The sequence below is a fragment of the Rhinopithecus bieti genome, unplaced genomic scaffold (assembly GCF_001698545.2).
Source record: "Rhinopithecus bieti isolate Rb0 unplaced genomic scaffold, ASM169854v2 scaffold_3040, whole genome shotgun sequence".
NCBI classification, from domain to species: Eukaryota; Metazoa; Chordata; class Mammalia; order Primates; family Cercopithecidae; genus Rhinopithecus; species Rhinopithecus bieti.
The window spans coordinates 3,477,902-3,490,654 of record NW_016804657.1 but is presented as its reverse complement, the minus strand read 5'-3'; the positions used below and the strand labels follow the sequence as shown (position 1 = coordinate 3,490,654).

Sequence of the window (12,753 nt, the reverse complement as noted above, 5' to 3'; positions counted from 1 at the left end):
AAAATAAAAAAATAAAAAATAAAAAATAAAATAAAAAAAAAAATTAGCCAGGCGTGGTGGCATGCACCTATAGTCCCAGCTACTCAGGAGGCTGAGGCAGGAGATTCGCTTGAACCTGGGAGGCGGAGGTTGCAGTGAGCTGCAATGGCACAACTGGACTCCTGCCTGGACAAGAGTGAGATTCCACCTCAAAAAAAAAGTAATTAATTAATTTAAAAAAAACTACTGGAACATATGAAGAGAACGACTAATGAGAAATAAGATGATTAATATCAAAAAAAGTAGGTATTTAATTATTCTACTCTGCTTAACTCTCCAAACTCATTTTACTTCCTATTCCTTGTGCCTGGGAAGCCATTCACCCAGTGTTCACATGGTTTGCCATTTCATTAAGGTCGTGGTTCAAATGCTGTATCTTCAAAAGAGTTTCCCCTCACTACTTTATCTAAAATAGCAATCCCCATCACTCTCCATACCTTTAACCTAGTTTTATTTTTCTTCAGTTGTTACCTGATGAGATATTATATATCTACTGGTATATTATTTATCTTCCTCACTAGGATTTACTGTAATATGCTATGCGCACAGAGACTCTGTCTTGTTCACTACTGTTTTCATCATCCAGAACAGTATCCTACATAGCAGATAGTGAATAAATATTTGAGTAAACAAGTTATCTCACTTTATCTTCACATAACCCTGAGGGAGGTGCTATCCCCATTCTGGGAACAGAAACTGAATCTCAGGCTAACAGTTGGCCCACTGTCACACAGTTGTAAGGAATGGAGTAAGGATTTGAACCTAGGCAGTTTGAAAGCTCACACATTTCCAGTGCATCTCAAATTATCCATGGTAAGGACCAGTCTTTTAAATTTCCAATCTACTGCAGACCAATACTTTTATAAACTACAACAAAAGTGTCACAGTAATGTCAAATTGTTCTAAAAGTTTCTAAATGCTTATTCTGCATTTCTATCCTTATCTTGCCATCAACCAGTTCTGCTCCACAGAGTATCCTTTGAGTAGCTTCCCAGGCAAGGCAAAATAATTTCTATAGTCTAGTGGTTCTTACCCCTGACTGCATATTTGAATCAATAGAGTTTAAAAATAATGCCAGGCCAAGACTGGTGGCTCATGCCTGTAATTGCAGCACTTTGGGAGGCTGAAGCGGACAGATCACCTGAGGTCAGGAGTTTAAGACCAGCTGGCCAACATGGCGAAACCCTGTCTCTATTAAAAATACAAAAATTAGCCAGGTGTGGTGGCAGGCACCTGTAATCCCAGCTACTCAGGATGCTGAGGCATAAGAATCGCTTGAACCCAGGAGGCAGAGGTTGCAGTGGGCCGAGATCGTACCACTGCACTCCAGCCTGGCAGATAGAGCAAGACTCTGTCTCCAAAAATATATAAAATATATAAATATAAATAATACCAATGCCCAACTAACCTCCAATCCCCGAGGGAAATCTCGAAACCAGTAAGAACAATTTTTAAAACTCATGAATGAAAAAGGGTACATATACACACTTGTCTGACATTTTAGTAGTTTGAACAGGTTAGAGAATCTTCTCTGACAATTATACTAAGTGTTAAATCACCTCGGAAACTATAAAACAAAATTACATGATACCTTTATTGTAACCCACACAAGCTGTTAAGAACTGGTAACACATGTTTCTGATAATCCAAAAAAGAACAATAGGGTATACATAAAGCATAAGGAGCAGTGCTAAGGTCTCCTAATTATAAGCACTGGTAGAACAGGCAAAATAGAAGGTCTTAATGCCACACACTCTGGGCTTTTCAATGCTGGGTATTTTAAAATTACCTCTAACCACTAAAATAACTGAGTATTAATAATTTCTTTCTTCCTGCCTGAACTGTGTGCTTTTGGAAATAACTTGGGTCACTCCCATCACACTTTAAGCACAACAAGCAGGAACAATGATCCAGCTGGTGATCTTAAAAAGACAAGTTACTTACAGTTCTTTCAAATGAGTCTGAGAAAAAGCATTTTCTTGGATAGACATTATAGCATTATTGTTCAAATCTCTGAAATAAAGAGAAATGAAACATTATCAGTCACCATTTCTATATCAAGTTACATAAACACTTTACATGGTCATGAAAATCTCTGCTAATAGCAAAGATTATTTACAGAGTAAGCAAAATGTATGAAAAATACTTACAGATGCTCAAGGGATTCAAGACCAACGAATGCTTTCTTTGTAATTGACTTAATCTGATTTCCTTGTAAGATTCTGAAATACAAACAGACCTTTCTAAGAAAGCTCTCCACTAAACAAAATTAAATTCATTAAACATCTACCTATAAAAAGTGAAAATAAGCTTAGCGTACTTTTTTGTATATTTAACAGCTTTACTGAGGTACAACTGTACACAAAAAAATACACATATTTAACGTGTACAATTTGATGAGAACATGCATTTTTAAGAAAGTTATGAAATTTAATCATTAATCAATGTAAAACATAGCATAAAGGCGTCTATCAAAGCTCAATGAGGTGAACAACCATCTTGACCACTGATAAACTGGTAATTTTCAGATGCTAAATTCAATTATATTCCTCATGTCTCCATTCATAGCAAAAGATTGTCAAAGAAATTCAGACAAGTGTGACCCTTTGGAGAAATTATTCTCATGGGAGAAGACCTAAAATCTTATGTGAGAGAATGCTCTACTTCTGCTAGATAAATTACTCATAAATCTCATACAATTAAACAAACTACAAATTAAACAGATTATCAAGACATTACTTTCTCAATGCATTCATTTTACTTGAATAGAAATTCTACTTCCATAAATAACTACTCTTTAAGTGTCCATAGGAATGCTTTTTCAATAAAAAGTGCCCCAACAACAACAACAACAACAACAAACACAGAAACAGAAAAACTAGCTGGGCATGGTGGCTCATGCCTATAATCCCAGCACTTTGGGAGGCCAAGGTGGGAGGATCACTTGAGCCCAGGAGTTCAAGACCAGCCTGGGCAATATAGTGAGAGACTGTCTCTACAAAAAAAAAAAAAAGTTAATTAGTTAGGCATGGTGGTACACACCTTTAGTCCTAGCTCCTTAGGATGCCAAGGTGGGAGATTACTTGAGCCCAGGAGGTTGAGGCTGCTGTGAGCTGTGACTGCGCCACAGCACTCCAGCCTGGGTGACAGAGCAAGACCCTGTCTCAAAAAAAAAAAGGAAAAAAACCAGCCAGGTGCAGTGGCTCATACCTATAATCCCAGCACTTTGGGAGGCTGAGGCAGGCAGATCACGAGGTCAGGAGTTCAAGACCAGCCTGGCCAAGATGGTGAAACCCCATCTCTACTAAAAATACAAAAATTAGCTGGGCACACGCCTGTAATCCAAGCTACTCAGGAGGCTGAGGCAGGAGAATTGCTTCAACAGGGAGGGATCTAGGAGGCAGAGGTTGTAGTGAGCCGAGATCACGCCACTGCACCCCAGCCTGGGCTACAGAGCGAGACTCGGTCTCAAAATAACAAACAAGCCGGGCGTGGTGGCTCAAGCCTGTAATCCCAGCACTTTGGGAGGCCGAGACAGGTGGATCACGAGGTCAGGAGATCGAGACCATCCTGGCTAACACGGTGAAACCCCATCTCTACTAAAAAATACAAAAAAACTAGCCGGGCGAGGTGGCGGGCGCCTGTAGTCCCAGCTACTCCGGAGGCTGAGGCAGGAGAATGGCGTAAACCCGGGAGGCGGAGCTTGCAGTGAGCTGAGATCCGGCCACTGCACTCCAGCCTGGGCGACAGAGCAAGACTCCGTCTCAAAAAAAAAAAAAAAAAAAATAACGAACAAACAAACAAACAAACAAAGAAATCCCCATAAAGCTCCCAGAGTGTCAGAAAGCTCAGACTTTCTAGCCATATGAAATAAACATAATTCAATCATATTTACAGTCAGTTCTTGAAAACACGCCTATGCAGACATACATATATATTATAAATACATACAATTTAGTGAGACTTGTGAGTCCAGCAAAGGCTTCACTAGCATCCTCTATGGCCCATGAAATTTCATTGTTTCTTAAGTCTCTACAAAAATGTCAGAGAAAGACAGGTTCTATTAGTCAATACAACCATCATAACACTGAGCAGCATCCTGGCATGGTGATGTCAAGGTGCACATGCTAATTCTGATCCTTACTTTAACAGTTATTTATGATGAAGGCTCAAGTCTGCTTCTTAAGAAATATCTGTAATAAACATGTAAGAACTGATTCTTATACGCTAAGAATTAAGCTGGCCTTGATAAATAAAGCAACCTGCTAAAAGTATTACTCTTCCGAGCTAAGAGTCCCTCATTATGTTAGCATATTAAAAAGTATAGACAGAGTCCTGAAAAGAGGAGTGTTTCAAGATGCAGAGTATATGGCTTATAAATCTGATTTCAGACTAATGGGATTTCTGGGTGACCCAAGCCTTCCCCTGGGACCTTAAACTTACAATGGCTGACAAAGAGTAATATCAATACAGAGCTTCACTGCTCAAGAGCAATTAAAGATGCCCCATGGGAAGCAAAAATGATATACCCATGTGGTACAGTGTCATCAGATTTTCTTTCAAAGGGAAACTATGGATCTTCTAAAATTCACTGTTCCATTCTCAGAGGAAATGCAACTGTACCACATCATGTTATGATAAAATAATTATTTCCATAGAATTAAAAATATTTAATCACTTTTGCTTCTTTAAGTCATCTCATAATAAAGCACAAAGCTTTCTACTTTATAAGGGACATGCAGAGTTGTGTGATTAGCAGTAAAGAGGAGATCCCTCTTTTCACTTAGCTTTCTTTAAGTGAAAAGCTAATAAAGCTCATTTTATTTTACTAAGGAATAAATAATGAAAGAACCAATGGCTCAGCTCTTCAGGACTTTCTCCCTCCTCCACAGCGCAGCATAAATAGAAACCATTCAACAAATTAAGAACTGTATCTACCCTGGCAAGAGCACGACGCTAAAGCCAGAATTCCCCAGATTTGATCCTAATTCTGTCTTAACTATCTCTGTGGTATTACACAACCATTTACTTTTGCTATTACTTTCCTAAACTTTAATTCTAAAAGTAATAATCAGTAGTATACTAAAATAACCTATTTGCGACCCCTTCAACTGCCAAAAGGCTGCAGTTACATCTAAGTTTCTGAGATTGCATTGATCCAATTTCACTTCTGATAATATAGGAAAAGGAAAAATACAATCACTTTTAATTTTCAAGGCCAAATCTAAAGAAAGTTAAAAAAAAAAATCAAATACACACCTGTGCACGTATATACCCTTCACAAAATTATCTTGCTTTCCCTCTCATTGATGGTTAGGTCTCCAAGTTGGGAAGCCTCTTCTCTGAACCATTTCAACTCAAAACCTAACGACCATAAAGTCCCCTATTCAGGAAACTTAAGAATCTACAAATTCTACTACTTACTCTTTGTTTTCTTTTATTCTGCTCTGTGTTTGAGACTACTATATTTCATTAAAATACCTCTTTATTTAGTAAAATTATATTCTAAAATTAGATATATTTATATGTAAATAAAAAAAGTTCATAAAAACATATTCTTATATTCTATAAATTGAATAACTTACAGAACCACAGAATTTTAGCGTGGAAACTGCCTTTAGCAACCATCTAATCCTATATCCTTCCTTCACCATATAAAAGAGAAGAAAAAATGATGCCCAGGAAAAGCTAAGTGATTTTGTTCTTCCGGTGGTTATGATAAAATGGGCATGAGCTTTAGCATCAAACAGACCTGGGATCTGATTCTGGCCCAACATTTACAAGCTATGTGACTTTGAGGAAATTATTTAAATTTCTCTGAACCTCAGCCTCCTAATATGGAAAACAGCAGTATCATCCTAGTATTTGAAAGCACCTGGCACACATCAGATAATAAGTATTAGTTTCTTCCATCCAAAGTCATGTAGCAAACCACTAATAGTGAACTGGTCTCCCACCACGGCAGTTCCCTCTACACATCCTGCATCCTTTTGAATGAGAACTAGTAGCCCTGGTATATTGTCAAGTTCAAAGGAACAAGAAAATGACTGCATTCCTGACACTAGCAACTGTGTTTTATTCCATAGCAACACAGTAAGACATGCTTTGCTGTTTATGGGATTAACTCAGAATTAAACTACAAACTGAATTGCCTACTACAGGCTTGGGATTTTTATGGAGATGGAGACAAATAAGACTGTCTGGCTCTGAGGCACAGGACAGAAGAACCACAAAATATTAGCATACATAATTTGCAGACTGATTAGTTGTTTTAATTAATTTGCTTTATTGTACTACAAAAATCAGTAACAACAACCAAAAAAGAAAATGGATATACTTACAATGTCTGAAGATTGGAAAGAAATCTAAATACACCATCAGCAATATGAGTGACTCTGTTGTCTCCCAAATTCAATCTCTCCAATAAGCTCAGACCCACAAAGGCAGATTCATCCAGGCGGGTCAGCTGGTTATAGGACAAATCACTGAAAACAAGAAATGTGGAAGGTAAGGAATTCATTGTATTTGGTTCGACTTACAATTCTTATTATATCTACATGGTAAATTTAGAGCTTTCTACAAATTTCTAGTAAAGAGGGATGTTATATCTCATTACTGTCCATGGGAATGATTTATTCCAATCTGCTCTAGTTTCACAGCCTCCAGTGAAATGCTATCCAACACTTACAGTTCGGATAGTCTTTGGCAGAACTCCCATGCATCAGGGCTGATTCTTTCAATAGCATTCTGGCTCACATAAAGCTGCTGTAACATTCGCAAGCCATACAACCATCCCTTGTTCACTCGTGTAAGGTTATTGTGTTCCAGTTCTCTGCAGAATTAGAGAAAGAAGAAAATACGTTCCAAAACAAGGCAGTTCAATTAACTAGCTTTAAATCTTAAGTTTTTCCCAGAGAAGCATATACCTTTGTTCAACACAACTGAGCTGACCAATTCTATTCAATAAAAATGTGTATTTTATTTAAGATTTAGTGCTTGGCCGGGCGCAGTGGCTCACGCCTGTAATCCCAGCACTTTGGGAGGCCGAGATGGGCAGATCACAAGGTCAAAAGATTGAGACTATCCTGACCACCATGGTAAAACCCCGTTTCTACTAAAAATACAAAAATTAACTGGGCATGCCAGCACACGCCTGTAGTTCCAGTTAGGAAGCTGAGGCAGGAGAAAGGCTTGAACCCATGAGGCAGAGGTTGCAGTGAGCCGAGATCGCGCCACTTGCACTCCAGCCTGGCGACAGAGCAAGACTCCACCTCAAAAAAAAAAAAAAAAAAAGATTTAGTGCTAGAAGGTAGTAAGACTGTCTAAAATAGCAGCTCTACAAAACCAACAGGCCAAGTGGTATAGTATACCCGTTTGGATAAATTCTGATAATTTTCATTAACCAAAACATTAAGAATATAAACTTTTTGCCCTGGTGCAGTGGCTCACGCCTGTAATCCCAGCACTTTGGCAGGCGAGGTGGGTGCATCATGAGGTCAGGAATTTGCGACCAGCCTGACCAACAGGGAGAAACCCTGTCTCTACTAAAAATACAAAAATTAGCCAGGGCTGGTGGCACGCGCCTGTAATCCCAGCTACTCAGGAGGCTCAGGCAGGAGAGTCGCTTGAACCTGGGAGGCGGAGGTTGCAGGAGCCGAGATCACGCCATTGCACTCCAGTCTGGGCAACAGAGTGAGATTCCGTCTCAAAAAGAAAAAAAAAAAAAGAATATAAACTTTTTAGATGAGAAGTTTATAAGAATTATTTCAAAAATGATCAGTTAGCTAACAAAACTTTAAAGGTTTTATGTACACTTATTTCACATCAGTGAGCAGGGAAAGAATGAACATATCTCTATAATTATAATCAGAACGACTATCCTAGCCATTTGACATTGAAAAGTCCCAAACAGACTACTTTCCTAATAATCACCTCTAGTCCCGAGTACTTACAGTTCTTCCATGTTATTTAAGCCAAAAAATGCTCCATCCTTAAGTTTGCTAATTCCATTCCGCTGCATTTTCAAAGATCTTAAGGAGTCAAGCCCTTGGAATGTAAGGCCTTCCACAATTTTAATTCTGTTTCTTTTAAGTTCCCTTTAACAAAAATAATTTTAGAGTCAGGAAATTGGTTTGCTGAAACGCTCTAACAGTAATTAAATTAAAAGAGAAAGACCCTGTAACAAAAAAACTATCTTTTATAATCCAACTATTTTGTTACTCACAAGAATTGGAGGTGAGGCAGCTTGAAGATCTTAGGTGGAATCATGCTAATTCGGTTACGGTTTAACTTTACCACTAATAAGGAACTCGATAAATTATCGAAGCAGCCAGCCTCCAAGGTGGTTATCCTGTTATTACTTAAATTCCTAAAATAAACAAGATAATAGCAAAAGAAAAAATTTAGTAAAATAAAAATTCTACCACTAGAAAGCTGCCAAATATCTATGTCTAAGCCCCCAGCTATCACTTAATGACTATCCACAACTTTATAAATCATTTAAATGCTCTGTTTCTTCATCTACAAAATTAGGAGGCTACCTACTTCATTTAGGTTGTTACAAAACAGCATGTGTGAATATGCTCTGTAAACTGGAAAACACTGGCACACATGCTAATTATCATTATACACGGTAAGGCATTGTTTAACAAACCTCTATTTACCTTTTAGAAATCTTGGTTTAAAAAACAAAAAAACTGAATCTCAAAATTACCCTTGATATTTACCAATATTTTCTGACAATAGTGCAATCTTTTTTTAGGGGGCTTGTGGGGTGAATGGGCAAAGCCAACCACCCAATATACCAACCCTAGGTTTGTCTCACATATGCATATAAAAAGCACAATAAGTAAATATTTTTGAAAAGATAGGTACTGATGAATAATAAACATGTGCTTTAAAGTAAATCTAATTTAATCTGTGTTACTTACAGGTATTTAAGCTGCATGTGAGGAAATGAAGATGTCTTGATTTCTGATATTATATTTGAGCTGAGGTCTAAACTCTGCAGAGCAGGGTAAAACTGGAGCGCCTGTGCATTTATTTCTGGGATTATATTATGGACTCTGTAAAACAAAGATTATAATGAAGCTGCTGCCACTGATCCACCCCAGGCCACAAAAATGTTAAATAATTAGAATCAACAATATATGTGCTTAAAAAAAAAAACAACTGTATACTATTCATAAATAAAAAACCTGAAAACTTATTAACTTACAATGAAAGTAGAGTAATATTCGACGTTGGTTCTCCAAAATACGGGATTTCTGTTAGTTCATTGTAATTCATTTTCCTAGGCAAGAGGAAAAACAGATTTAAATGTTTAGTGAGGGAAATATTACCTCTTGAATTCTACCTTCTGGCTAACACATATTCTTTAGAATAGGTGCCAAATTTGAAAATAATTATGACTCAGAATGAGTTAGACTAAAATAAAATGTACTTATTGAGAAATTAGAGGTCTTAATGAGAAATGTTATTTTCTTTCTTTCTTTTTTTTTTTGAGACAAAGTTTCATTATTTTTGTCCAGGCTGGAGTGCAATCTCGGCTCACTGCAACCTCTGCCTCCTGGGTTCAAGTGATTCTCCTGCCTTAGCCTCCTGAGTATCTGGGATTACAGGCATGAACCACCACGCCTGGCTAATTTTGTATTTTTAGTAGAGACAGGTTTTACCATGTTGGCCAAGATGATCTCAAACTCCTGACCTCAGGTGATCCGCCCACCTTGGCCTCCCAAAGTACTGGGATTACCGGTGTAAGCCACCACGCCTGGCCAAGAAATGTGTTTTCATAGTGTTGATCTACTATTGGTATTAATATCAGAAAGGCTACGAAGTATTTTCCACATTAAATATTGTTAGTTCAAGCAAAGTTCTTTGAATAAGTTGGGTTTATGACAGCTAATTTGAGTCCTTAAACAAAGAAGGCATAATCAGTCCATCCAGATCTCTCTTTCTCTAAATATATATAAACACACATATATAAATGTGTGTGTGTGTGTGTGTATATACATATATATATTCGGAAGCTATACAAATGTTAGAGAGTGTTACTTGAGACCACAGATGAAATTTATCAGCCCACCCAGAGATGGAATCTATGACTAATTTTACAGATAACATAATGTGTTGCATCTGATCCCAGCAGCCCTTTAAACAGATTGTCTCAAATGTTTTAGTAGCAAATCTAATACAATCACATTTCATTAACCTGGTTTTTAGTCATTGAACAACCTCAACAATCTAGAGCACAGAAAAGAAACCAGAACTAAAGACCTTCAGGAAACCAACCAAAGTTACAAAAAGCCCATGTACTTCCCACTGAAGCATTTTCAGGTCTTTCCTCAGTGCCTACTCTTTCAGCTAACAAACTTGTCAACTGTGTACTCATCCACAACACATTAGAAGCAGTGAATTTGGGGCTGGGAGGAGAGAATGCAGAGACAATGAGCATGAAGAAGGTATCCCTGTCAGCAAAGAATTAAAAAGGAAAGTAAATCTCAGGGTTCCGAGGGTGTTAAGTCTAGAGGCAAATAGGCCTACATACCTTAATGGTTGTGCCTCTAGGAATGTAACAATGCTCTAGGAGTGTAACGATGCAAAAACTAACATTAATAATATCTTAGAAAACTCCCTCCAAAATAACATAATACATCTCAGTATTAAAGGAAAAAATTTAGTTAAGAGAAAAACTGAATTCTATCAACCATTATACTCTCTTACGATATCAAAATTATTCTATTTCATATAAATCTACTTTAGACATGATGCTCCCAATCTTAGATAACATGTCAAGACATTTAAAAAGGTTATACAGGGCCAGGCACGGTGGCTCAAGCCTGTAATCCCAGCACTTTGGGAGGCTGAGACAGGTGGATCACGAGGTCAGGAGATCGAGACCATCCTGGCTAACACGGTGAACCCCGTCTCTACTAAAAAAATACAAAAAACTAGCCGGGCGAGGTGGCAGGCGCCTGTAGTCCCAGCCACTCGGAGGCTGAGGCAGGAGAATGGCGTAAACCCGGGAGGTGGAGCTTGCAGTGAGCTGAGGTCCAGCCACTGCACTCCAGCCTGGGCGACAGAGCGAGACTCTGTCTCAAAAAAAAAAAAAAAAAAAAAAAAAAAAGGTTATACAACAGAGTTTCACTGGCTGAAAAGAGTTTCACTGGCTGAAAACTTGGCCAAAATCAAAACATAATTTGCTCTGAAGAGGCGTAAATCTTACTTTTAGCCCCAGGAAGGTAAAGTATTTCCCCACAGCCTGCAACTTGAAATCACCAACCCAATGCCAAGACAGTCTGATAATAACAAAGTCAAAACATTTTAGGTTTTCAAATTTTTTTTTTTTTCTGAGACGGAGTCTCGCTCTGTCGCCCAGGCTGGAGTGCAGTGGCCGCCCAGGCTGGAGTGCAGTGGCCAGAACTCAGCTCACCCGGCCACCTCACCCGGCTAGTTTTTTGTATTTTTTAGTAGAGACAGGGTTTCCCCGTGTTAGCCAGGATGGTCTCGATCTCCTGACCTCGTGATCCGCCTGTCTCGGCCTCCCAAAGTGCTGGGATTACAGGCTTGAGCCACCGCGCCCGGCCCAAATTATTTCTTTTAACTAATTTTTTCCTTCAATTTTTTTATGGCATATCTGGATTGAACATCCCACAAATCACAATTTATTAAGTTCCCTCAGGAATTTAACATAACTTTAAATAAATAAAAATAACTTACACTTCCTGTAACGTTTGTGATTCTAAGCTGATGTTCCAGTTAGACAACCGATTATGACTCAAATCCCTGAAAGAGGACAAAATGTCATTCTTAGTTTAGTGCTGGAGAGTAGACCTAAAGAAAAAAAAAGAAACTACATAGAAATACTAAAAGTCCTCTTGGTCAGGTATAGTGGCTCATGCCTGTAATCCTGGCACTTGGGGAGGCTGAGGCAGGTGGATCACCTGAGGTCAGGAGTTCAAGACTCACCTGGCAAACATGGTGAAACCCCATCTCTACTAAAAATACATGTATCAGCCAGGTGTGGTGGCACATGCCTGTAATCCCAGCTACTCGGGAGGCTGAGGCAGGAGAATTGCTTGAACCCGGGAGGTAGAAGTTGCAGTGAGCCGAGTTCACGTCATTGCACTCCAGCGTGGGTGACAGAGCAAGACTCTGTCTCAAAAAAAATGTTTTTAACAAAAAAATAGAAATAAAAGTCCTATTAAATGTGAATTTGAGTAGTGAATCTGAGTAGTACAGACAGACAAGAATATTTGTAAAGGATGAATAAAAATATATCTCAATTTGGCCGGGCGCGGTGGCTCAGGCCTGTAATCCCAGCACTTTGGGATGCCGAGACGGGCAGATCACGAGGTCAGGAGATCGAGACCGTCTTGGCTAACACAGCGAAACCCCGTCTCTACTAAAAAAATACAAAAAACTAGCCGGGCGAGGTGGCGGGCGCCTGTAGTCCCAGCTACTCGGGAGGCTGAGGCAGGAGAATGGCGTGAACCCAGGAGGCGGAGCTTGCAGTGAGCTGAGATCCAGCCACTGCACTGCAGCCTGGGCGACAGGGAGAGACTCTGTCTCAAAAAAAATAAATAAATAGGCCGGGCGTGGTGGCTCAAGCTTGTAATCCCAGCACTTTGGGAGGCCGAGACGGGCAGATCACAAAGACAAAAAAACACGAACAAAAAAGAAAAAAAGTAAATAACCAAATACTTCTTAAAAATA

The 12,753-nt window shown here is 38.9% G+C and overlaps 1 protein-coding gene across 3 annotated transcripts in view; it reads right to left on the bottom strand.

Moving 5' to 3' along the window:
- The window catches only part of LRIG2 (leucine rich repeats and immunoglobulin like domains 2), a 68,491-nt gene that overhangs the window by 26,048 nt on the left and 29,690 nt on the right, over nt 1-12,753 (bottom strand). For 2 of the 3 annotated variants that reach the window (XM_017869744.1, XM_017869747.1), the window contains exons 2-11: nt 11,758-11,823; nt 9,257-9,331; nt 8,970-9,104; nt 8,264-8,407; nt 7,992-8,135; nt 6,728-6,871; nt 6,381-6,524; nt 3,991-4,071; nt 2,190-2,261; nt 1,984-2,052 (exon numbers count right to left, since the gene is read on the bottom strand). In XM_017869744.1, coding sequence (XP_017725233.1) covers nt 1,984-2,052; nt 2,190-2,261; nt 3,991-4,071; nt 6,381-6,524; nt 6,728-6,871; nt 7,992-8,135; nt 8,264-8,407; nt 8,970-9,104; nt 9,257-9,331; nt 11,758-11,823 — 1,074 coding nt within the window. The remainder of the gene's footprint in view (nt 1-1,983; nt 2,053-2,189; nt 2,262-3,990; nt 4,072-6,380; nt 6,525-6,727; nt 6,872-7,991; nt 8,136-8,263; nt 8,408-8,969; nt 9,105-9,256; nt 9,332-11,757; nt 11,824-12,753) is intronic. The other variant, XM_017869745.1, reaches the window with a different exon arrangement.